The sequence below is a fragment of the Entelurus aequoreus genome, linkage group LG04 (assembly GCF_033978785.1).
Source record: "Entelurus aequoreus isolate RoL-2023_Sb linkage group LG04, RoL_Eaeq_v1.1, whole genome shotgun sequence".
Classification (NCBI taxonomy): Eukaryota; Metazoa; Chordata; class Actinopteri; order Syngnathiformes; family Syngnathidae; genus Entelurus; species Entelurus aequoreus.
The window spans coordinates 44350993-44376426 of NC_084734.1; the positions used below are offsets into that span (position 1 = coordinate 44350993).

General features: G+C 40.9%; 1 protein-coding gene and 1 long non-coding RNA gene across 3 annotated transcripts in view; one reads left to right on the forward strand and one right to left on the reverse strand.

Annotated features, from left to right (window-relative positions):
• The first annotated feature begins 155 nt into the window (after window positions 1-155).
• Window positions 156-19589, forward strand: LOC133648664 (uncharacterized). The gene is made up of 3 exons (XR_009825908.1): window positions 156-348; window positions 2111-2331; window positions 19460-19589. It is a non-coding gene; the product is annotated as an uncharacterized LOC133648664 (long non-coding RNA).
• The window catches only part of fermt1 (FERM domain containing kindlin 1), a 29309-nt gene continuing 5164 nt past the window's right edge, over window positions 1290-25434 (reverse strand). For both annotated transcript variants that reach the window (XM_062044956.1, XM_062044957.1), the window contains 13 exons: window positions 22538-22673; window positions 22329-22466; window positions 19859-20042; window positions 19633-19735; window positions 19454-19561; window positions 13363-13494; window positions 13120-13169; window positions 11014-11138; window positions 10803-10909; window positions 3775-3999; window positions 3580-3704; window positions 3366-3507; window positions 1290-1738 (listed from right to left, as the gene is read on the reverse strand). In XM_062044956.1, the coding sequence (XP_061900940.1) occupies window positions 1565-1738; window positions 3366-3507; window positions 3580-3704; window positions 3775-3999; window positions 10803-10909; window positions 11014-11138; window positions 13120-13169; window positions 13363-13494; window positions 19454-19561; window positions 19633-19735; window positions 19859-20042; window positions 22329-22466; window positions 22538-22673 (1749 nt within the window). In that variant the 3' untranslated portion in view covers window positions 1290-1564. The remainder of the gene's footprint in view (window positions 1739-3365; window positions 3508-3579; window positions 3705-3774; window positions 4000-10802; window positions 10910-11013; window positions 11139-13119; window positions 13170-13362; window positions 13495-19453; window positions 19562-19632; window positions 19736-19858; window positions 20043-22328; window positions 22467-22537; window positions 22674-25434) is intronic.

Consider the following 25434-nt stretch of genomic DNA (forward strand, 5'->3'; position numbering starts at 1 on the left):
TCACTGTTATTTTCTATTGTTTAATATTGTTCATGTTGCACCCGTCGTAGTGACAACACTGTGTACTGTCGTGTTTGTTATGTTGTACATACATGGGATTGTTTAATATTGTTAATGTTAGCAGTATTATTGCTAATAATGATAATAAGTGTAACTTATTTATTGAAGGTCGAACAATAGATGACTTAATGTTGATGTTTATGTGCGCACATTGATTGAACTCCGGGTCCTGTGTTAACGTAGGCCAGGTCCCTAAGTCTTGAATGGCGAGCTGTAGATAGGCCTTGAGCCTGAGCCCAAGGATCTCCACCTCTCAACCCCTGAACTCCACCTGCTCTGGTTGGGCCGGTAGGCGGCTTATAGCCGAACCCCTTGCCTCGCACCTCATTACTCTGCAGCCCTTTGCACTACCTCATACACACCCTGCCCATAAACTGAACTGTCACTACAAACTGCCATATCCACAACCCCAACCCTGGGACCCCATTTTGAAAATTCCTAGTGCCAACACTGCTGTCAACAGAGGAGAAAAATGCTTTGATTAAATACATATATTATTTATAAAGCAAGTTCGAGTATCATTGGCAAATTTTCACCTAGTCCCCGCCTTGGCACGCATATATGTCCTCTTTTTGGGATTTCAGAATATGGTCAGCCTAATGTGTATATATATATGTGATTGATTGATTGAAACTTTTATTAGTAGATTGCACAGTACAGTACATATTCCGTACAAATGACCACTAAATGGTAACACCCCAATAAGTTTTTCAACTTGTTTAAGTCGGGGTCCACGTAAATCAATTCATGGTACAAATATATAATATCAGCATAATACAGTCATCACACAAGTTAATCATCAGAGTATATACATTGAATTATTTACATTATATACCATCCGGGGGGTGGGATGTGGGGGTTAGGTTTGGTTGATATCAGCACTTCAGCCATCAACAATTGTATCATCAGAGAAATGGACATTGAAACAGTGTAGGTCTGACTTGGTAGGATATGTACAGCGAGCAGTGAACATAGTGAGTTCAGAAAGCATAAGAACAAGTATATACATTTGATTATTTACAATCCGGGGAGGTGAAATGTGGAGGGGGGAGGGTGTTAGTGAAGGGTTGAAGTTGCCTGGAGGTGTTCTTTTAGTGCGGTTACATGATTACTAATTCTGAAATAAATTAAAATTAAAGAGCAAAAGGTACAACAACTTTAAAATGCATATCTTTATATATGCAGAAAACTATAGAATCATGTGAATGTAACAATGGACAACAAGGTAATTACAGAAAAAGATTTATTCTTACAACAATCTTTTCATACACAGTTTGAGGCTGAGATCATATTTACATAAACAACAATGGCTTTTGAGTGTACATTAAAATGCTTGAATTAGATAAATAACAATTCATGACACTGCTGTTCTGTTGACTGTAAAACATTCTGGCTTTTTCCCTATGTTTAATACAAAAATACTTCGATATCATACATCGTGTTGTTTCCTGGTCCATATTTGGATGATTTAAAAACTACATAAAAGAACAGAACGCTGTCTTTCTTATTCTTGGCCTCCAGTCAGTTTGTGGAACAGTTCTTCGTCTAGTGTCTCGTTCTGGTCTTTGGAGCGTGTCGATAGGAAGATGTAGCCTCCGATGAACTCGTGCACCACTTTGCAGTCGCAACTCAGACAACAGAACGCTATCGTAACATTCTGGTCAAACTCGATGGTCACCTGCAATCACACTCAACCTCAGAGGTCCATACATACTGAAATCCAATGTTCCCTCTAATGTAAGATCCTGTGCATCTGCTTACAGTGTTTCAAAATAAAATTTAATAATAATAAACACATTATTTATTCTGTATGATTTTGCAATGCAACAATGCTAGTGACATGTGACAATAAGTGGCCATAACAGATAAAATAATGTTTGCCAACACTGTTCAATTATTCTAACGTCCGTCGAGACGCTTTACGGAGGACAGGCAGTCCACAATCACTTTATTGAGAAAAACTGAAACAGAAAGTTACAGTAACGTACACTTTGTCCCATGCTTGTACTACAGCACACATTTCATTGCGCAACATGTGAATGTTTTACAGAGACCTAAGGCGCAATTCAAATACCCCTCCTCCACCCTTGTTTTTGCCGTCCCTCCTTGGTTTTGTGCGTTTACATCAAGCAAGAGGTGTTCCAATCATCCACCAGGAAGGGGGGAAGGGCGAAGTACCTACCTCACAGCGAAGTGAGCTCGCAGACCTCCCTACACTATCCATTGCGAGGAAAAAGAAGGCAGACCAGAAACCCAAAGAAGTGTACAAATGTAAGTAATAAGCATAATTAATAATTTTTTATAATAATGACACTGTTGGTTTAGTCAGACTTCAAACCTTTGCCACTGCACATAAATATTGGCGTAAGACACAAATACACAATGAAACACCTATTGCATACCGCAAGCTGACGCGCCAGCACTTGCATATTAAACCAAAAACGTTGTCTTCAAAACAGTCTTCTTCTAAATAAAGACAGACGAAATAAATTAAAAAGAGCACAAACAGTGCCGAACATTGCGAGTGACAGCCTCTTGAAAGTAAACAAAGATTTGTCGCATCTGCCTTACGTCACTGCTGGCAAACAGCGAGGGTTAATGATGTAGCAAGACTCGATTGACGTCCGTACGCCCCTACTTCGCCATGGCACTAGATGCAAGAGCCAAGGGGCTCTTGAAGTAGAAGAAGGTAGGGGGAGGAGGGAGGATTAAAATTATTTCCAAAGCAGGACGCCCACCCACACACACAATACTAGTACATAGCTCTTGAAATCAAAATTATTTTGTTGTTTTCATCGTTAGTAGGCAAAATCACCTATAGCAGAAACAAATATCTAATGGAAATGACTGCTGTTTATTGATTATAATAATAAGGCATTTAACTTGTAATTATTCAGGTTTGGGACTAGTGTGCTGCTGGTGTGGCCACATTGTGCACCTCTGATGTTGCTCACATGTGGTTCCCTGAATGCTCACACGCACAAAAAATTAAAGGGGAAAATTGCAGATGTGGGAGGCACTTTGATGAATTTTGTACATGAAAGATGCTGAAACTAATCCAATGTGGGTCAACACAGCTAAGATATCTGAACAAATCATTCACATTGTTGTTTTATAACTGTAAAGCACATTAATGTAAGATCTAATAACTATTCAATCAATAATCACTGTTAATGAATTACATTAAATACATTCAATATAAAATGTTGCAAAGGGGCAATAAAAAAAAAAACGACCTCCGAGCAGAAAATGGCCCATAAGCCACACATATGTCTACATTGTTGTTTACTGTGTACATCACTCACTTGTTTTATCTCCCAGTTGACGTTCCACTGCTTCATGTTGGCGAACCTCCATGTGGTGATGGGCAGGCCGGTGGACATGTCAAAACGGATCAGGCGATTGTATGAGATGCCGAGTATCTCATCCTTCTTGCTCCCCTTGAACCTGGCACATATTGCAAAAAGAACATCCTGAAGTGATGTCATGTTGAGTAAAGCGGGTTGTGTCGCAACCTACCTGACAATGTAGTAGTTGATGCCAAACTCTGGCAGCGACTGCCAGGCCTGGATAAAACGCATCTTGGCCTCCATGAGGGAGAGCCGCTCTATGTTCTGATGGGCCTCCAGGATACGCGCGGTTAGCTTGACATAACAGTTACACGTGGTTGTTACAATGACAACAATGACGCGACATTGACTGACTTTTGCCAACCTGTTTGGTCTTGTGCTTCTTGGCGTAGCGCGGCGAGACAAAGCACTCTGCGTTCATCTTCATGGCGTCAAGGTCAGGGGCTGCCTGGCCAGGAGGGGGCGCCAGGCTCTTCATTTGCAGAAAAGACTGGATGTTCCTCACCTCTGACTTGTACGAGCTGTAGGCCATCGTCTTGCCTTTGGAGGCCAGGATGCACGCCGCTTTCCACTTGGCATACTGCGTCTCCTGCAACGCCACACATTCATTTCAAGGGTTAAAATTGTTCTGGAAATTACATGTTTTAACTAGGGGTGTCCACATCCAATATTGGTATCTGATAAAATCAGGTATCAGATTATAGCGGCCTTCATCTAAAATGTCCAATACAAAACCTACGATACAAGAAGTCTGTTCTGCCCCTCCTAACGTTTCTTCTTGCTAATTGAGCAGACATGTTGTCATGAGAGCTTCTAAGAGACTTCAAAACACTGAAAAATTTAACATACAGAAATAAAGTATGTCAACTAAATTGGCCTTTGTGTGTGAATGTGAGTGTGAATGTTGTCTGTCTATCTGTGTTGGCCCTGCGATGAGGTGGCGACTTGTCCAGGGTGTACCCCGCCTTCCGCCCGATTGTAGCTGAGATAGGCTCCAGTGCCCCCCGCGACCCCGAAGGAAATAAGCGGTAGAAAATGGATGGATGGAATGTACCTTACATGAGATACCAAAGAACTTCCATGTGACCTTCCACCATTAAAAAAATGCATTTATAACTAATACACTAGCTCTATGCAAATTCACATTGGATATACCATATAAATGCTACTAACCAGTATAAGTGTCCCGACATGAATTTGTTGAAAGGACTAGTTGGTACAATCCCTGGGGACTCTGCATGGCAGGGGCGTCCTCCTCCCTGAGCCAGGCTTGCACCTGACCGGGTGATCAAATCCCTGGGTGTGTGCATCCCATTAGGTGTTAGCCTTAGCAGCCCAGCTGGTGTCACTCCTCCTCAACCACAACCAATGGCTCGTCCTCTCTGCTGTGTTGGCCAAATCTTTAATGGCCTGTCTGTGAGCCTGCCCCCTGACTCCAACCTCCCTAAGGAGCTTTGCTGTTGTGCTTGCTACAAAGCCCCTACAGCCCACCTCCACTGGGCGCACCCTTACCCTCCAGCCTCTGTCCTCTGCCTCAGCTGCAAGGTTGGAGTACCGCAGCTTCTTGCGTTCATACGCTTCTTCGATGGCATCCTCCCACGGAACTGTCAGTTCAATAATATAGACTGTATGGCAGGTTTCAGACCATAGGACGAGGTCTGGACGCAGGGTGGTCGTTGCGATCGCCGGGGGGAAAATGAGCCTCTGATCTAAGTCGACTCGCATCTGCCAGTCCCTGGCTGCATTCAATGGGCTTGGATCAGGATTTGAAGGTCTCGTCTTCAGCTTTCCCCCTCCCGAACAAACGCTGGTAGGTGTCGGCACACTTCCTGGTTGTTGATGGGTTGGGCATTGATGGATATCCTCCTGCACTCAAGTTTGTCAGCTAGACATCTGAGGACCTGGTTATGTCTCCACGTATATCTGCCTTGAGTGAGGCTGGTTCTACAGCCAACCATTATGTGCTTGAGTGTTGCTGGGGTTGTACACAGGGGACAGGATGGGTCCTTTCCAAACCATTGTTGTAGGTTTATGGGAGATGGTAGCGTATCATATGTTGCTCGAACGATGAAACTCAGTCTGTTGGATTCCATGCCCCAAAGTTCGCTCCACGTGAGTTTTTTCTTTTCAACACCCTCCCACCTTGTCCAGCGGCCTTGTTTGGCTTGTGTTGCGGCTTTGGAACGTCTGGTTGTTTCCTCCTGACGACGCACTTCCCCTACAACCATAGTTCGACGTTCGGTTGCAGATGCCTTTTGCCAGGGAGGAGTTACGGTTCCAAGGCCAAAGCCTCTGCCTTCTTGGACATGGCCCACTACGTCACGATAGAGCAAAGCTGATTTGGTCTGTAGCACAGCTGTGACTAGGGTCCACTTCCGCCCTGTAACGAGGCAAGGAGCGGCGGCTCTCACTACAGGGTCCCGGGAGTCAGTGAGGGACATCTCCAGCCTCACCTTGGCACATTTGAACTCTTCGACCAGGCTAGAAATTGGCAGCGACAGGGCTCCGTTGCTGTAGAGTCCAACGCTGCTGAAGCACTTTGGAAGTCCGAGCCACTTCCTTACATGCGAGTTCACTAGCCTTTCCAAGCGAGTAGCATGGCATATTGAGACCTCATACATAGTTAACGGCCACCGGAGTCTGGGTAGCAACCCAAACTGCAGGCACCAGAGCTTCAGTTTCCCTGGTAGTGCAGTGCTATTAATCTGCCTGACGCCGTTAGCCGTGTCCTGCCGCAGTTGTTCAAGTTGCTGGGTGTCTCTTAGATCTGCATTATACCATCTTCCGAGGCTCTTGATGGGCTTCTCTAGGAGTGTTGGAATTGGTTCCTCGCTGATGTGGAACTGCTCACCTGTTAGTTGGCCTTTTATGATGGAGATGCTGCGTGACTTGCTTGGCTTGAAGTCCATCCGTGCCCATTGAATGTTTTCCTGGAGTTTCTGCAGCAAGCGTCTGGTGCATGGTTTTGTTGTTGTAATGACGGTCATGTCATCCATAAAGGCTCTAATTGGCGGAAGACGTAGGCCACTCTTGGTCCTCTCACCTCCCACTACCTACTGGGATGCCCGTATGACCAGCTCCATTGCCATGACGAATGCCAGAGGGGAAACTGTGCAGCCCGCCATGATGCCAATTTCCAGATGCTGCCAGGAGGTGGTGTTGCCCTCAACTGTTACGCAGAACTGGAGATCCTGAAAGTAACTCTTGACCAGTTCAGTGACTTGGTTAGGTACACCAAAGAAATTGAAGGCCGTCCACAAGATCTTATGAGGGACTGACCCAAAGGCGTTGGCAAGGTCTAAGAACACCACATGTAGGTCTCTCCGTTCTTTTTTCGCAGTTTGTATCTGGTGCCAGATCATATTGGCGTGTTCCAAGCATCCTGAGAAACCCTGGATCCCAGCTTTCTGCACCGATGTATCAATAAAGCTGTTTCTTTGCAGGAAGGTAGAGAGCCTCTGGGCAAGGACACTGAAGAAAATCTTCCCCTCTACATTCAGCAAGCTGATCTGGCGAAACTGGCCTATGGATGACGAGTCCTTCTCTTTGGGGATCAGGATGCCTCCTGCTCTTCGCCAAGCTTTCGGTATCACTCCCTTCTGCCATGCTACCTTCATCAGCTTCCAAAGGTATCTTAAGACTCTGGGGGTGTTCTTATAAAGCCTATACGGGATACCATTGGGCCCGGGTGATGATGCTGATCTTGCCTGCTTCACGGTCCTCTCCACCTCGCTCCATGTGGGAGATCTTATGTCCATTTGGTGTTCAGGTGCATGAATTGGTGGCATGTCGGGCGGGACCGTTACTGGCTCATGCCTCTGGCCGTCAGTGTAGGTCTTCCTCAGGTGCTCCTCCAGGTCTTTTATGGGCACTTTGAGGCTCCCACTCTTCTCTTGCTCAAAAAGACCTTTGACAAAACTGTAGGGATTGCTATAGAAGAGGGTTCTTGTCCGTTCTTTCCTCTTGCGTTGTCGTCTGAGGTGCTCTGCTCTTCGCAGCTTTGTCAGCCGTTGCTTTATTTCAGCCTGCAGAACTTCAATTCCCCCTCTTTCTATTTCTGTTGCCTTTCTCCACTGCTTCCTCAATTGTCTCCTTTCTTTCACCAAGCTGTCAATTTCACGCTGCCTTCTGGACCTTGGTTGGTTCGGGGAGGGAGGGCCTTTTTTCTGCCTTTGTGCCTTGCTCTTTACCCCAAATCTTTCGGCACCATAGCTGTAGATGGTGGCTCCCATGTTGTCCAGTTTTCTTTCAACAGGACCCTTCTGTTGTTCTAGAAGGAGGACCAGGTCTGAGTCAACGGTCTCCCACTCTCTCTTCTGGTTGGACTTGGGCCACAGGATCTGGGCTTTCCTTCCTTCCATCTTCCTCTCCGTTGCGGGCAGAGACTGGCTGGGATCAATGTTGGAGACTGCAGCTGGCTGCTGCAGGACTGGTGCTGGCTGGCTGGGCTCCGGTCTGGAGGCTGCTGCTGGCTGTGGCTGGTTAGGCTCCAGGCTGGAAAATGCTAGAGGGTCTATGCGACGTTGAGCTTCTTCCGATGTTCTGATACCCTGAGGACTGTGGGGGTTCTCCTGCCTCCGGGCTTCACTCGACTGATTTGGCCTACTTCTTAAGAAGTACTGGTCAATGCGAGACACTTCGCTGAGCTCGCTGAGGCATTTCCTCTTGCCTTGATAGATTTTAAGGCCCTTTGCTGTTGTTATTTTTGACCAGCCACAAATGCAGTTCTGCAGCGTTTGTCCTGTTTGCGGACCATTAATTGTCGTTCTGTTCGTTGTCTGTTCCGTTCCGTGGTCTGTCACTGTGAGATCCGTCCGTAATGGGTCATCTTCCGCTCCCGCTCTCGCAGACCCAAGGGGTATTTTCTTCTTTGGCTTTACCGAAGCAATGATGGGTGGAACCAGGAACGCTGTGCAGCGCTAGGTCCTGCCGGTAGAGTTGCTAACCCACACCAGCCCCGTTGGGGTCTATTCCCTCCAGTCAGCAGTCTTTCCAGGCCGTCATCTGGTCTTTCCCTGATTGTCAGTTGCTCTTTCGCAGCGGTCACTGGATCTTCTCCAGACTTCAGAATTTGTTGAAAGGACTAGTTGGTACAATCCCTGGGGACTCTGCATGGCAGGGGCGTCCTCCTCCCTGAGCCAGGCTTGCACCTGACCGCATACCTAAATGAGGCTAAGTGACACTGCTGGGAGGCTTTTCCACCATTGGGACACATCTTCAGTTGTGTGCCCCAGCGTCACGGGGTGTTTCGGCCCGGCTTACCACAAGACACCCTCTGCCGAGGAAGGGCCCACCCCAGGGTGATCAAATCCCTGGGTGTGTGCATCCCATTAGGTGTTAGCCTTAGCAGCCCAGCTGGTGTCACTCCTCCTCAACCACAACCAATGGCTCGTCCTCTCTGCTGTGTTGGCCAAATCTTTAATGGCCTGTCTGTGAGCCTGCCCCCTGACTCCAACCTCCCTAAGGAGCTTTGCTGTTGTGCTTGCTACAAAGCCCCTACAGCCCACCTCCACTGGGCGCACCCTTACCCTCCAGCCTTAATATCGGATATTGATTGGATATCAGCAAAAAAATAGATTATATCGGCTTGCAGCGTGCTCACTTGTGCAAAGCTGGACAACCAGTTTCTTCCAAAAAACACACAAGGTTGGTTTTTTCTTGTATGTTATTTACAAAAGGTAAACATGATAGGCTTTGGCTACTAGGAGCTAGCAGCTACACACAAGCTAAACATACATAATAAGTGTCCTTAATTGAACAATATTGCTGCCTAAAATAATGACATTTGTCAATATAAACAAGTTAAAATAATTATAGTTGCATATTACTTACACATACAGTCTCCAAGGCAAAAGCGTAGTGGAAAGTATCCAGTAATAAACGTGTCGGCATCATTCAACTTACTGTGACATGAGCTTATTTTAATGAATTATTGTGTTCACTCTGTGTCAAAAAACAATTACTACTATAATTCAACTTAAAGACAGCATAAGTCCATTCCAGATTGGTAATAATAACTAGGTTAGTGTTTTTAATGGTAGGTATGAATTTCATACAGCACCTACCATTGTTCTCTGTTTGACAAAGTTCACTTGATCAAGCCTTTTCTAACGTTCCACACTACAAAATAATGAAATATGTATTATTTGTGCTGATATTGTATTGGACCAATGCAATGCAAGGAATGCAATATTAGTATCGTACACCTCTAGTTTGAACTCAAAGACAACATCTCCAGGTGGCCCAGATGCTTGAACACGAGCATTTAACATATCCATTTGCTTAACTGCAGAGAGTACCAAGCTTTTCTTTAGGGCTAGCATTATTCCACCTTTTTCCAGGTCGCTTTTCCATATACAAGACTCTGACACAGAAAAAGTTGTCCCGCACATATTCGGCCTTCTGAGGCAGTATTTGAGCCTTAACAGAGGCTGGATGCTGCCTGTATGCAAGTTTAGGCCAGAACAGCGGCGTTTTAATCCATTTTCTAGATTGGAGTTCCGTAAAAGCAGCATCAACAAGGAATGGGAGAATAAATATGATAAATATTACAAATATTCTGTCTTTAGAGGTAGTATCAAAGTCATAACTGACACTGAGTGATGCGTACATGTATACACATATTTCTGGGCACAGACAAAAAAAATGCCTTAATTTACTGTATGAAGTTAATATTGAATATTATATACATGCAGCATTTTTCCACAAATAATACGGAATTCAAGTAATAATAAAAAAATTATAATATTAAAGTCCTTTTTTTATACACGTTCCATGCTGAACTTTCTTTCAACTTGAGCTTTATATATGCCATCTTGCCTGTGCAGGTGGTGTGTGTTGTTGTGTCTACTGTAAAACACATGACACAGTTGTGAAGTGAATTATATTTATATAGCGCTTTTCTCTAGTGACTCAAAGCGCTTTTACATAGTGAAACCCAATATCTAAGTTACATTTAAACCAGTGTGGGTGGCACTGGGAGCAGGTGTGTAAAGTGTCTTGCCCAAGGACACAACGGCAGTGACTAGGATGGCAGAATTGGGGATCGAACCTGGAACCCTCAAGTTGCTAGCACTGCCACTCTACCAACCGAGCTATACCGCCCCGTTGTAGTAAGAAGTAAAAAAACATCTATTCAGGGTGAGGCGATTAAACAAGTGGACGACACCCCCCAAGATTAATAGGGGAACGGCGTCTATCAGAGCAGATAATAATACATTACAGAAAACCCTTGTTTAACGTTGTTCGGTGGTAAATGAATTTAAATGAAAGTAGAAATTATTAATTATGAATTGGATATTTTTATAGATACAGCATAAAAAAACTGTTTTTATTGACAACTGGTTTCTGATATATGATCTAATGTCTAATTTTACGCCCCGAAGGACTTACGGTGTCACAGCGGATGTACACCTCGTTCATGCCGTCGGCCACTGGGAGGAGCAGCTTGATACCGAACTTCTTGTCCGTGACGTTGACGTCAGGCACAATCTCGCAGCCTGTCAGACAAACACCAGGATAATAGACAGACTTACATATACTGCACTGTACATACACACAGATGCATTATTTCCATTACTGATAGTTTTCTCGTGTCTCTGACCTCGAAGATGAAACTGCTCAATGGGTTCTCCACTGGCGGCCTCCTTGTTCTTGTAGTAGGAGATGGTGGTGTCCTTGAATACAAACCAGTACTCTTTATAAGGCCGGAGCGTCAGTCTTCTTGGTCTGAGTTAAGAGACACACAATAACTAAAATGCACAAAATGTTACATTCAGGCATAAGCAATTAAATCCTGTGAATTGTTTGCACTACTACTTTTAAAAAAGGTTTCTAGGCCATTCCACCAAATCGCTGCCATTTGCTAGCCATGTAAAATTCTCAAAATAATGATAATATTAATAATCTGTCCTTTTTGAACTCTAAATCTAAACAAAATGTCTAAACATCTAAACATATTAAACTACTCAAAAATAATGACTTTATTTCCTTTTCTTACAAAGTTCTGAGGATGAAGATGATTAATTTAATTAGCAGGAGTAAATTATATATGAAATATAGCTACGGTACATGGCATTTATGCTAATAGAATGTTGACAATAAGTACATTAAAGTGACCAACAAAATACTATATTTAAAAATAAATACCATTAAAACAAATTATTTAGACACAGTAACAGAACTGTGCTGCAACTTTAACTACTTTAGGCCTTCCTATGGCCTCCTGGGGATTTAAATGATGCATCGTCCTGTGGACCATGTGACCCTTGGGATATTTCAAATTTTTCAGAGGGGCTTATGTGTTAGGGGGACAGGACTGAGTAAAAAAACCTGGGACACCACGCAAGTGTAAATTTGAACTTAATTGCATTTTTAAAGAAAATGAAATTAACATAAAGTTTGGATAAGAAGTGATTCAAATATATTAAAAATAAAACTTTTCCAGGATTTTAATGATTGTATAATTTCATATTAAAGTCTGATTTCAGAAAGCGGGGACATGCTTAAATAAATGTTGTATAAACGGTATTCATCAAAGGGGAACTGCACTTTTTTTGGGGAATTTTGCCCATCGTTCACAATAATTATGAAAGACATGACGACGGATGAATTTTCTTTTTAACATAAAAGTCCGCCAATGCGAGCTCCACTATTTTGCCCATAAAATCCAATAAATGACTATTCAAAAAGGACCAACAATACTCCATATAAATTTCGTTTCTTGAATATTAACCAAGTATTAGTGATATTGCTATTATAAGCGATAAACTATTTTTAGTAGCGCTGCGATCACGGCCGTGTGTGTCTATGTTTACATCATCGAGTGGTCTGCTGCTACCTCGCTTCCCTGCTCCCTGTAAGTTTATTCTACAAACTTGTAGATCATAAATCATGCCTTGCACCTAAAAAATGGATGGCTGAGGATATATTCCAACAAGTTGGGAGACTTTGACAGACATTTAAGACTTGGAACTGGCGCAAAAGACACGAAAAGCGTTTCTTCCCTCCGCCCCCTCACCCTGTTTCGTCACGAGGATTATGAGTCATTCTTCATCTAAATGGGAATATATGAACATCCAAGCAGTCGGCATCCTATTGACATCAGACATTGCACAGTAAGTGATGTTTTATTATGGATGTTGGCTCTCATAAAGTCTGCAGTGAGCAGAAATCAGTGATAAAGAACAAAAAAAAAAGCAAACGATGTGTTTAAAAAAATAAAATAATGAAAATACGTAAATATTAAAGGTTATTATAAATGTGCCTGTTACTACATTACATATATACTTGCATAATTTATATAAAACCCTAACGGAGGTATATGGATGTGAAGAGCTCTATAGGTAGAATTGAATGGCTCCCATAGGCTCCATTGTAAGCAGACTTTTGATCGCATTTATTTAATATTTAGAATGCATTAAAATAATTACATCCATTGTCATGTCTTTCATAATGGTTGTGAATGATAGCCAAAATTCCAAAAAAAATGCAGTTCCCCTTAAAACATGTGATCACATCAATGTGCCAAACACTTTGCTTCATAAAAATGTATTTGAAAGTACACTTTTATCATGCATTTATATATTTTATTTCCTAGGGATGCAAATGTCACCGATTCTGTGGAATAGCTCTCGCATTGTAAAGTATTCTATCAGTGGTAAACGACTAATAACAATAGGCGCAGCATACAGGATCCAGGTGGATTTACCTAAAAAGCCGCAAAGAATCTGCCAGTTCTGGAATGTCTGTAATGTCTTCCTGGAGGTGGAACAAACAACTGTGAATTATCCTATATCCTCTTGAGGCAAAGCCATGTCAAGACATGCAATCAATAAACGCGTACCAATCACCTCTTGGGCAAAAACAGCTGGTTTTTTTCTACTCTCAAAGCGCCAATGACAACAACAAATATTTGAAAGGATAGTCACAGTGTGTGGTGAAATATGTCTACCAGGATTCTGTCTGTGTGTCCGCCTTCCAGCGTCACCTCCAGGTTAGAGAGGGCGGCTTCTACTTCGTCTATTTCTGGCTCGTTGGAGTGGTCCAGCGGTTCACTGGACATGGTTAGTTTACAGATGTGATACTGGATAGATGAGAGAAAGCACATTTTAAAAATGCTACTTGTACAGTCCATACAGGTGTTATGATGGCTGCAGTTGACCCTGGAACAGATTATTCCTGCAGTGGTACCTCGGTTTTTGTCTGTCCTACTTTTTTAATTATTATGATATTTTTTATACAGTCTTGGTTATCATACGGCCAAACTATGCACGTAACAAATTAGCCTGTTTACCTGTGTATGACTCTGCAGTATAGAATGCCCAAACAAATAATCCCATGCCTTGGTGACTCAGTCTCTGTGAAATGTTTATGTAGTACGACTGTAAAATAAGTGACAGCACTTCGATAAAGAAAGTGAGAACCACTATTGAATTCAATGAAAAAGAGTGTGTGGGTTTTGGAATGGGTACGGAATTGGTACAAACCGAATTTGGGGTACAGATTCGTGTAAAATCAAACTGGTGCAATATTTCGATACCTTTGTTATTCATGACCTCACTTCCGGTTGCAGACTCGTCACCAGCTCAAGCACTCGGTGGGCAAACAGGCATATTCGTTGCAGACTTCCTTTTGGTAATGTTACACTTTTCCATGCCAACAAAGCACGCATGCCAGATAGAAAGTGCTCAAAAGCAAGGCCCCATCCACTTTTCAAAATGTACGAGCTTGATACTAATTTACATGAAATATGCCATAAACATGCTACTGATTAGCATTCGTTTCTTTACACGGTGATTTCAACACCTCCAATTTTGTACTACGATGCACGTTACAATCAAACAGCTGGTGTCTAATAAGTTCAATACTGACAGTGTAATACTTTGTAAGACTCAACAAAAGAGTCAGCAACACACCTAGGACAAACTGAAACAAATGCATACAATTGCGACTCAAGTGTGAGGAAACATGATATGGCAACTGAAAAGTGCAGTTATCACCTCACTATTAAATATTACATGTTAAATGTTATATTTAGTACCATATGAAGTTAATGAACACACACCAAAACACTAAAATTGGTACCCGTATCAGGGATTTACGTTATTTCTTATGAGAAAAAAATGTGTTTGTAGGATTCTGTCTTTGTCTGACCTTTTGGAACGGATTACTAACATAAACTAAGGTACCTTTTGCTTTTCCTTTACTTTTAAAATCTCAACGAATTCCAGAATGTATTAATCCTTCAACCTTCCACTGCATGCTATCAGCTCAATTTTCTTCTTTTATTCATCTGAGGGATTTTACTCAAGCCCTAACTGATCCTCATGTGAATATCCTGTCCGGCAGCATGAAAAATATTATCAAGAATTTGTTGAAAGGACTAGTTGGTACAATCCCTGGGGACTCTGCATGGCAGGGGCGTCCTCCTCCCTGAGCCAGGCTTGCACCTGACCGCATACCTAAATGAGGCTAAGTGACACTGCTGGGAGGCTTTTCCACCATTGGGACACATCTTCAGTTGTGTCCCAAGGATAAACATACTGTATACCGATCCGCAGTCAGCATCTTTCTAATCGATCCACTCTCTTTCAGAACAATGAGAATTGTTAGCGTGTACTACAGTACTGTACAGTCGTTGAGAAGGTCTGATTCTTATAGTGTCATCAATTTCACAGTGCTGAGGATGCAGTATGTGGCGGCTCTCCAGGTAAACCACTTTAGTAGCAATTGACCTTTCTGCTGTTACAGCCAAATGCTATAGAATAAGTCTCAAGAAAGCGTGGATGTCGTCAAGAATTGCTGTCTACGCTAGACATGAACACACACTGAAGCCAATGAATGACAAAACTGTCATTTGTCTTGATGTCTAATTGTCACCATGCTGCTAAATTTAAGCAATAATTGTATAACAGAAAAAATACATTACAAAGAAGACGTACAACTAGTATGATTACTCATTTGTACTATTTTACATTACTACCAGTGAAACACGAGACTAGGAATGGGTACCTTTCACATTCGAACCAATACAGTACCAATTACCGGTACCTGAGAATCGATACTCAACGGTACAAATTTTCGGTACTTTTGTATGCGATTATGTGTTAATAAATGTTAATTCTTTACTAATGATAGTATTATATTTAACATTTGCCACTGAGATGATAATAATACCTCTGCTGTCCAGTTGTTATACCTTGTTTTCTTACATTACTGAGTCTCACTTGCAAGTATCATATAGCAGACTTTGCATGCAGTTGCAATTCAAAAAGGGACAAGCGGTAGAAAATGGATGGATGGAAGATGGAAGTAGTGTATAGACTACGGCAGAGTGGTGTATAACGAGAGTATGGTCAACTAAACAACAGGCGCCATCTTTGCTACCAAGGACGTGTGCGGTTGTGCCCGGATGCATCCAATTGTTTTTTCTGAAGAAATAAAACAAAATACTATGTCTAGATATAGTTCTAAACATACGCCAGCTCATAAACGTACAATAACACATGCTTTTATTTTGTGAAAGTATAATTTTGCAGCCGTATTTGACGCATTCTGCTGCTACATTCCTTAAGTGTATTGTCCCTTTCAATAAACATAAAAAGATACACAGAACGACCAAAAAAAACAACTTATTACCCTCATTTTGCCAAATCTTATTAGCTATGGACAAACAATCACAGAGAAATTATGACTTTTGTGTGTAGAGTATGTCAACTATGGTGGTAATACTACTGTATGTATTACTCACTATGTATTATTGCAATGATAATAATAATAATAAAAAACAATTATATTCTAATGCACTTTTAATCAAACAAGATCTCAAAGTGCTACACAATTAAAAAGATAAAAACAGGGTGGAGAAGACAAAAAATACTAAATAAAAACAAAAATACAAGGTTAGAAATCACATTAGTAATTAGCCTTTCTGAATAAAAAGGTTTTCAGGCCTTTTTTAAGAGTCCAGGTTCTGAATAGCCCTCAGCTGAATTGGGAGGGTAATAGACCTTTCTTTTTCGTAACACGGTACGTGATTAAGTGTACTTTTGTATTTATTTCCCCATATTTCTGCACAATACTCAGATATGGTATTAATGACGAGCAGCTGAGAATTTAGAAGGATATTTGGTCCACAAAATATTTTGCTTTATTAACTAATGACATACAGTATTTCTTGCCACTTTATGTTGTATATTTTTAAAAGATTTTCAGTTCACTTTCTCATTCATTATTATACCCAAAATGTGGTTTCTTTTACTCTTTCGATCTACTCTGTCTATTTGTATTTGTGTTTAACTTTCTTTTCTGCAGTTTCCGAATATCATTATTTAATTTTTACTTAAATTCAAAGATAGTCTGTTTTTGTCAAACCATCTTTCAAATTTATTAATTTGTCTGTTATTATTTGTATTAACTTCTGAGTGTTCTCACCTGAACAAAACACATATGTTGTGTTGTGTGTTTACCTGGCACAAAACACTGTAGTTGGTGACTCTCCAGTGTTGGCGGCAAACTTTCACGTCTCATACTTTCCGGGTTGTGGGGAAAGCAATATAAAGGTTTTCCACAATTCTCGCGGGTGGAGCAGCCCCATGCTGAACAACAGGGCATTTTCACACATCAAAAAACTGACAGGGAAGTGCCGCAAACACATTGCATCAGTTGAAAGTTGGTAGCAATGATGGCGCCCTGTTGTCACGTGAGTGCCTTTTGACCAATCACTGAGGAGATCGCCTGAAACCAGGTTGGCCATACTCGCTCTATACACGATTCTGGACTACATCATAGACATATGAGGGCGGCATGGCGTAGTGGGTAGAGCGGCCGTGCCAGAAACCTGAGGGTTGCAGGTTCGCGCCCCGCCTCTTGACATCCAAATCGCTGCCGTTGTGTCCTTGGGCAGGACACTTCACCCTTGCCCCGGTGCCGCTCACACTGGTGAATGAATGATGAATGAATGATAGGTGGTGGTCGGTGGGGCCGTAGGCGCAAACTGGCAGTCTCGCTTCCGTCAGTCTACCCCAGGGCAGCTGTGGCTACAAATGTAGTTTACCACCACCAGGTGTGAATGAATGATGGGTTTTCACTTCTCTGTGAGCGCTTTGAGTATCTAATAATAGAAAAGCGCTATATAAAATCTAATCCATTATTATTATTATTATTATTATTATTATATACACTAGACGCCTCACGGACTGGCTGGATCAGGGCTGCCTCTCCCTCTATACGCAAATCACGCGCTATGTCGAGGGTCTAGCGGTGGTGTTCCCATTAAATGCAAAAAAGCGCATGCAAAATGATTGCAAAATTAATGAATGACAGGGCTTTTCATATGACATTTTACCGCAAACAAATTTCTACCCCTTTCCTGCTCACATAGTTTAATTCTAAAGATGCATCAAATTAAATTCAAGTTTGATTAAAAAAAGTATAGAAATAGTTTCTCTCAAAATACAATTCTATTCAGGAACGGCCCTGAGCTGGATCATACGTGACGCTGCCTGCCATCTTGCGGCAGGCATTTGTCAGGACTTCAGCAGCAATACCATATCACTGTACGTCATATAAATTATGTAAATGAATGGCATTTCATATTTTTGACATGCACTACATCATTTAACTACCACACTCCAAAAGTAGTTAAGTTTAATTATTATTGAAATATTATTTTCTATTTCCTCTCCATGATGACTACAATAACTCTGCTACATTGACAACTATAAATCTATTTTTTATTATAATTATTGACAGCCATCTAAATATGAACGTTAATGCGATTTACCATACCATACCATACCAACTTTATTTATAAAGCCCTTTAAAAACATTTATTCATAAAACACATTGCTGTCCGGTTGACAGGGCGGTGTTGACTCTCGCAAGATTACAAGAAGCAGTGGGCGGATCCAGGTGCTGTTGTCGTGGTCAGGAAGTAGTCTTTGTCCTTAAGTTAAATGTGCCATGTGTCTTTTAGGTTGAATCCTACAAAGTTTTTGTATTGTAATTATTACACACCAGCTGGTTGATTTGAACATGCATTTTAGTTTCTTTGATTACCAAATTTGGAGGTTTTGAAACCGCCATGTAAAATCGCTAATGCTAATTCGTAGCATATATATGGCATATCCAATGGCACATCAAGCTAGGGCATTTTGAAAAGTGGAGCCTTACGTTTGAGTGCTTTATATCAGACATGCTTGCTTTGTTGGCATGGGAAATTGCAACATTACCAATCTGCTACGATTATGCCTGAGCCGGTGCAGAGTCTGCAGCCGGAAGTGACGTCACATGCAACAAAGGTATCAAAATATGATATCGTGCGAGCTTACATGAATCGGTAACCAGCAGTACGACGGAAATCTGTCGGTAACTGTAAAAGTAGTCATCATTATTCTATATTGCATATTGGTGCTGTGGTTACTGGTATATTCATTACAAAACTATGTTTCTTACAAACATTGTATGCACATCAGTTTTGGGACACCCGGCCATGACATCACTACAATATTCTTCACCTTGTTTATTAAACACACCAAAAACAATTTTAACAAAGGCCAAAACATGCAAGGCAGTTCAACATATAGTATATCATAGAAAAAAATATATCTTTTTTTTGTAATCTTTGTGGGTGTGAGTGATGGGACCCCTGACCAGTAAAGAGATGGACCAATCAATGGAGCCCACCTTCCTTTGCAGCCAAAACGGCTTGGAAATAATTTCTACAAAAAATATTAGATGTCTGTGAGGTAATGGGCCACTGATCCTCCACACCCACCTCATTCAAGCATGCCATGCAGAGCCTACTTGAAAGAATATAATTGTCCAAATGCTAAGATGAGGAAATAATGAATTCTGATTAATAAATTTGCTGATTAAGACGTGTTTCCATTTGTGCCCAGCATATTCCTCTCATATACACTTCAGTCCAATTCAAGATATGCAAACACTGTGCCACCTCTCGATGATGACACATGCATTACTCCTCTCAAAACAGACAAATACACAGACACACCTGGCTAATTACTCTGATTCATACTCACCTGCAGGGAAGCAAACATCAGCATCTCCTCCTCAGTGCAGTCTATCTCCTCCAGCAGGATGGACCAGCGACCCTGCTCGTACAGCTGCGTTATCCTAACAGCATCGTACTGGAAGACGCATCAAACACGGAATAAGGCGAGACACTGGGTGTATTACATCACATTGAGACCTTTCTTACTTTAGGGTTGAGGTCAAAGAAGATGTTGTATTTGAAGCGCAGCAGCAGCTTGTCGTTTTCTTGAACGTCTTGCTCCATGAGGGAGCGAGACGAGTCCAGCCAGCTGTCAAACATAACCACATGCTCAGACTTAACATACAACAATTTCCCTTGTGGGTCAATAAAGTTTGTCTCAGTATAAGTCTAAGTCAACTCCGCCTGCAGAAAATACATGTGACATGTCTACCCGGCGTTGTTGATGGCTTTGTCCACCAAAGACAGAGGCTGGTAGAGTTTGGCCAGATCAGCGGGAGGCAAGTTGGGTTGGGAGTCGGCGAGAGGGTTCTCTCCGAACCAGAGGCTGGTGGCAGACACTGGCATGCCGTTTTCGGGGTCGTATGTGGCCGTCATGGTCTTGCTGTACATGGGGCCTACATTGGAGATGACAGGAGTTGACATTGAAATGGCAAGATAGTGGTTGTCTCAGCTTGAATGCACGCCTAGAGGGTTCCTGGTATGCATTAGTGACCTTTTGATGCTAAAACAGCCACATAACGCTTTTTTATGAGAAAATGTATATTTATTTGTTTGCTCAGCATTTGTGAAAAGAGGCACTCAAATGCTTGACAAAAAAAATCCTTTCTTGGGCTTTGCTACACGTCTTCAATTGAAGTTGAGAGCTCTGCAACTAGTCAGTAGCTGACTGATGGATGTGGAAGCTGTAAATGTTGTTATTCAGGGAAGAGGCTAACCTAGCATGATGTTGCTGTTAAAATGTGAGTGTCGGCACGTAGCAGACATAGCTATGCTAGCGTCGCCAACGTTGGCGTCTTCCTGTCCCACTCTTTATTGTTACGTTGTTGTATGTGATATATGGCATTTATTATGTTAAAGAAGTGCAGAATTACAGTGTTAAAAGTGGATGAAGTAAACAGCCGTAGACAAACACAGCTCATTAGCATTAAAGCTACAGACACACAAAGCAAGGGCTTATTTCAAGCACTTTTAAACTGTCTAAATTCCAGCATTAAGGCTAACACTTCTAATACACCAGTGTTTCCCATAAACTGCCAAGATACCTGTGGCGGTGGGGGCGTGGCTATGGGCGTGGCTATGGGCGTGGTCACCATGACATCATCAAGTAATTTGCATAATTTACTACAATGATATGATTTTCTCTATAAAGGCTGAAAAAATGTATACTTACTAATTAATAATAACAGTTTTGTTTTAAACGTACATCCATGCATCCATCCATTTTACAATATAATTACAACACTTTATGTACATATTTATATACAGATTTGAACAATAAGTTATTCACTGAAATATATTTATTAATTGTGGTTCTTACAAAATATATATCTTATAAAATATAAAAGCTAAAATGTCTCTTAAAGCTCTGCTCCTTTAATTAGTGCATACTAAATAATTTAACTTTAGCCTACTACTACAACCATATTATTTACCAGCAACATAAAGTGAAACAAAGGCAGAGCTGTCCTACCACAGTCAGTAACAAATAAACAGAAAACAGTAGTGGTGGTAGATAGACACAGAGCTTCATCAAACATCTGATCCACTGAACAAAGAGCTCACTGACAAAGCTTAACCTATTGTTACTATAACAATCTACAAGGTTAATGTAGGTTGCTTCTCTTTCTTCCCCTCCATTTTTCTGCATTCTTTTGTATCTCAAGTTATCATTACGTACAGGTATATGTATTGTTGCATTTGAACAACCGTATTGTTGATAATAAAGGTAAAGTATTGGTATTGTTCATTATCAATAGCGCTATTTCTATTGGTATTTGTATTGCTCCATTTGTAGTGTAATAATGCTCATTGTCATTTCTGTATTGTGTTTTATTTTCGCTAACTGCTTATTTGCTATTACTTTTACCATCATATTTGTACATGTCGTATTTGCTGATGTTGCTCTATTGCTGTTGTTGTTTTTGTCTCTCTGTCTAATCCCCCTCTTGTCCCCACAATTTACCCCTCTGTCTTCTTTTTTCTCTCTTTCTATCCCCTCCTGCTCCGGCCCGGCTGCACCAAATGATAATATAAATACATTTAATAAAGTTAAATACAAATAAGGCAACAAGAAAAGTATCCTACACTTCTCTTTTGTAAAGTAAATCTGAACAGCCGATATGGGCATCTACATCAACTATATGATTTGCCTGAGAAGCTGGACAGGACAACAAAAAAATTAATAATTTTTTTTTTTTCATTTGTGGCGGACGTAATTCTTTCGTGGTGGGCCGCTACAAATAAATGAATGTGTAGGAAACACTGTACACTATTGTAGGACACTCATTTTAAACTGCTAAATACATCAGATCAGGGTTTCTCAAACTGTGGTAAACGTACCACTGGTGGTACGCCGGCTCCATCTAGTGGTACGCCAAAGAATCACTTAATAAAAATGTTTAAACACAGTGCTGCTGTTCAATGTGTGTGTAATGTTACAGTGACCAAAAATTTTAAATATACTTGTTAAATAAAACCTCTGCCTTGTTTTTAATGAATATTTAGGCCTGCTACGCTACTGTCTTTTAATGTTGGTCATTATCTTTGGGCAGCTCCTTGGGGAGCCAAGTGTATTCTGAGGTGGTACATGGTGAAAAAAGTTTGAGAACCACTGCATTAAATTATGCAGGTGTACCTAATTATGAGGACAAGAGTGTATGTTGATGTATTTTTGACAGCACCTGAGCCCCCTGGTCCCCCGTTGACTAAATCAATGTCCCAGATGTCCTCTAATGGAGAATTCTTGTCTTTCTTCTTCTTCTTTTTAGAATGATCGTCTGGGGGCTGGAGGAGGGACAGTTCTTCTGACCGTCTGATGTCTGACACGGAGACAGGAGTGCTTTATTCATTTATTTTTAACCATATGTAGTGAACTTAGGGTGAGACTTACTGAGTGTCTGACAGATCTCCGCCACTGCCTTGAAGACGACGCAGGAGAAGCCGATGATTATTTTGATGGTTTTCATGTTGGGCAGTTGCAGCAGAACGCTTTTGTGTTGGGGAGTGTAGCGCAGGTCTGCATCAGCCTGCAGGGAAAGCCTGCTTTATTACCATGACAGATGTGTTTTTTTTGTCATAATGATCATACAGAACAAGAATAGGGCTGCAACAACTAATCGATTAAATCGATTAAAATCGATTATAAAAATAGTTGCCGATTAATTTAGTCATTGATTCGTTGGATCTATGCTATGCGCATGCGCAGAAGCTTTTTTTTTTAAAAAAATAAACCTTTATTTATAAACTGCAACATGTACAAACAGCTGAGAAACAATAATCAAAATAAGTATGGTGCCAGTATGCTGTTTTTTTTCAATAAAATACTGCAAAGGATGGAAATGTAGTTTGTCTCTTTTATCCGATTATTAATCGATTAATCGAAGTAATAATCAACAGATTAATCGATTATCAAATTAATCGTTAGTTGCAGCCCTAAACAAGAATATCACTCAAACTAGCCGATATGTCAAAACTAGGGGTGTCCTGAAAAAACTTTTTTTGATAATTTTTCATTGATATTGAAGCCATTTTTTCTGCTTGACATGCACTTCATAATTTTTTCCTAATAAATGCATATCATCAAAATTTAAATTGCATTTTTAACATTTGTGCATTGATAAAAATTAAAAAGATCATGGCATCCACACACCACCACTCTCATGTTCACTCTATTGCAGTGGCTGTGTGGAAACTATGTCTACATATATAAAGTTCTAGACACTTTTTTGTATTAATTGCACTCCAACATTTAATCAAAACAACAGAATATAAATCAAACATTTTATTAATCAAATTATTCTTCAGATTATTAATTGTTGAAGCACTAGCCTTGAGTATTGGCCGATATATCCTCACAAATTTTTGTTTTGAAGTGCGGAATGATAGAAAAGATTTGATAAAATGAAATTAGTCAAACAGAGAACAATGGCAGGTATGAAAACACTAACCTATTTATTATCAACTGTCTGGAACTGACTTATGCTGTCTTGAAGTTAGAGTGGAGTGGCATTTTTTTTAATGACACTTAGTGGCCACAATTACTCATTAAGTTATGCTCATGGTGTAACATACAACTATAATTATTCAATATTTGTTTATACTTACGGTAAACATGGGCTGTTTTAGACTACAATTGTGTTCAATTAATGCAGTACTTCTCAATGATGTTCTGTTAAGCCCCACCCCAGGAAGAAGAAAACATTTTGGACCCCCCCACCCCACTCTCTACTGTGACAATAAATAGTATCAACTGTCTATAAAAAGTATATAAGTACACCTCTGCCTTACATTGTATCTTTTCTAACATTAAAGAAGACAAAAAAGAAAAACGATTTATAAACGTACAACATAGAATAATCTATCAACATTTTTAAAGTGCATCAATTTGCCTAAAAGTCTTTTTTTAATCCTTATTTAAACTATAAACAGATTTTGACTGAATTGAACTATTATATAATTATGATATATATAATTGAATAAACACAATAAATAATAAAACATTCAAATTGATCACCAACATTAACTCAAGAGCACAATACATGAAACACTAAACAAAAATAAAACAATTTGTGCAATTTTTTTTAAACGTAAATGTGGAAGTCAGGATTAATGGCTACAATAAGCACATTTTGCGGTGCACAGCTTTCTGAAGCGGGATTTGAAATATGATACTGCATGTTTATGATAAAGAATGTCACACCTGCCCCCCGACATCGTACTGTGCCCCTCCAGGGGGGCCCATCCTACTATTTGAAATGGACTGAATTAATGCACAGGTCGCCCTGGGGGGGGCTTCACAGCTTTTGCGTAATACTTCGTTAGTGCACATTTGGCAGAAATTTCAGCCTCAAGTCGTTTTGAGTACGATGCCACAAGTTTGGCACACTTATTTCTGGGCAGTTGCGCCCATTCCTCTTTGTAGCACCTCTCAAGTGCCATCAGGTTGGATGAGAAGTGTTGGTTTTCATCCAGGATGTCTCTGTACATTGCTGCATTCATCTTTCCCTCTAACCTAACTAGTCTCCCAGTTCCTGCTGCTGAAAAACATCCCCGCAGCATGATGCTGCCATCACCATGCTTCACTGGAGGGATGGTATTGACCTGGTGATGAGCAGTGCCTGGTTTCCTCCAAACATGATGCCTTGCATTCAATCCTTGTCTCATCAGACCAGAGAATTGTGTTTCTCATGGTCTGGGAATCTTTCAAGTGCATGTTGGCAAACTTTTTACGAAGAAATGGGTTCTGTCTGGCCACTATACTATTGATTGGCGGATTGCTGCAGAGATGGTTGTCTTTCAGGAAAGGTTATTTTCTCTCCACAGAGGAATGCTGTAGCTCTGACAGAGTGACCATCATGTTCTTGGTCACCTCCCTGACGGGACTAAGATGAATATAATGATGTGTGTACATTGCTACATTCATCAGAGTTGGTTTTCATCCTGAATGAAAACCAACACTTCGCATTCAACCTGATGGAGTTTGAGAGGTGCTGCAAAGAGGAATGGGTGAAACTGCCCAAAGATAGATGTGCCAAGCTTTTGGCATCGTATTCAAAAAGACTTGAGGCTGATTGCTGCCAAAGTTGCAATAAAGTATTGAGCAAAGGCTGGGAAAACTTATGCACATGTGTTTATTTGTAATACATTTTCAATTTAAAAAAAACTTTCACATTGCCATTATGGTGTATTGTGTGTACAATTTGGAGGACAAAAATGAACTTATTCCATTTTGGAGTAAGGCTGTAACATAACATAAATTGTGGAAAAAGTAAAGCGCTGTGAATACTT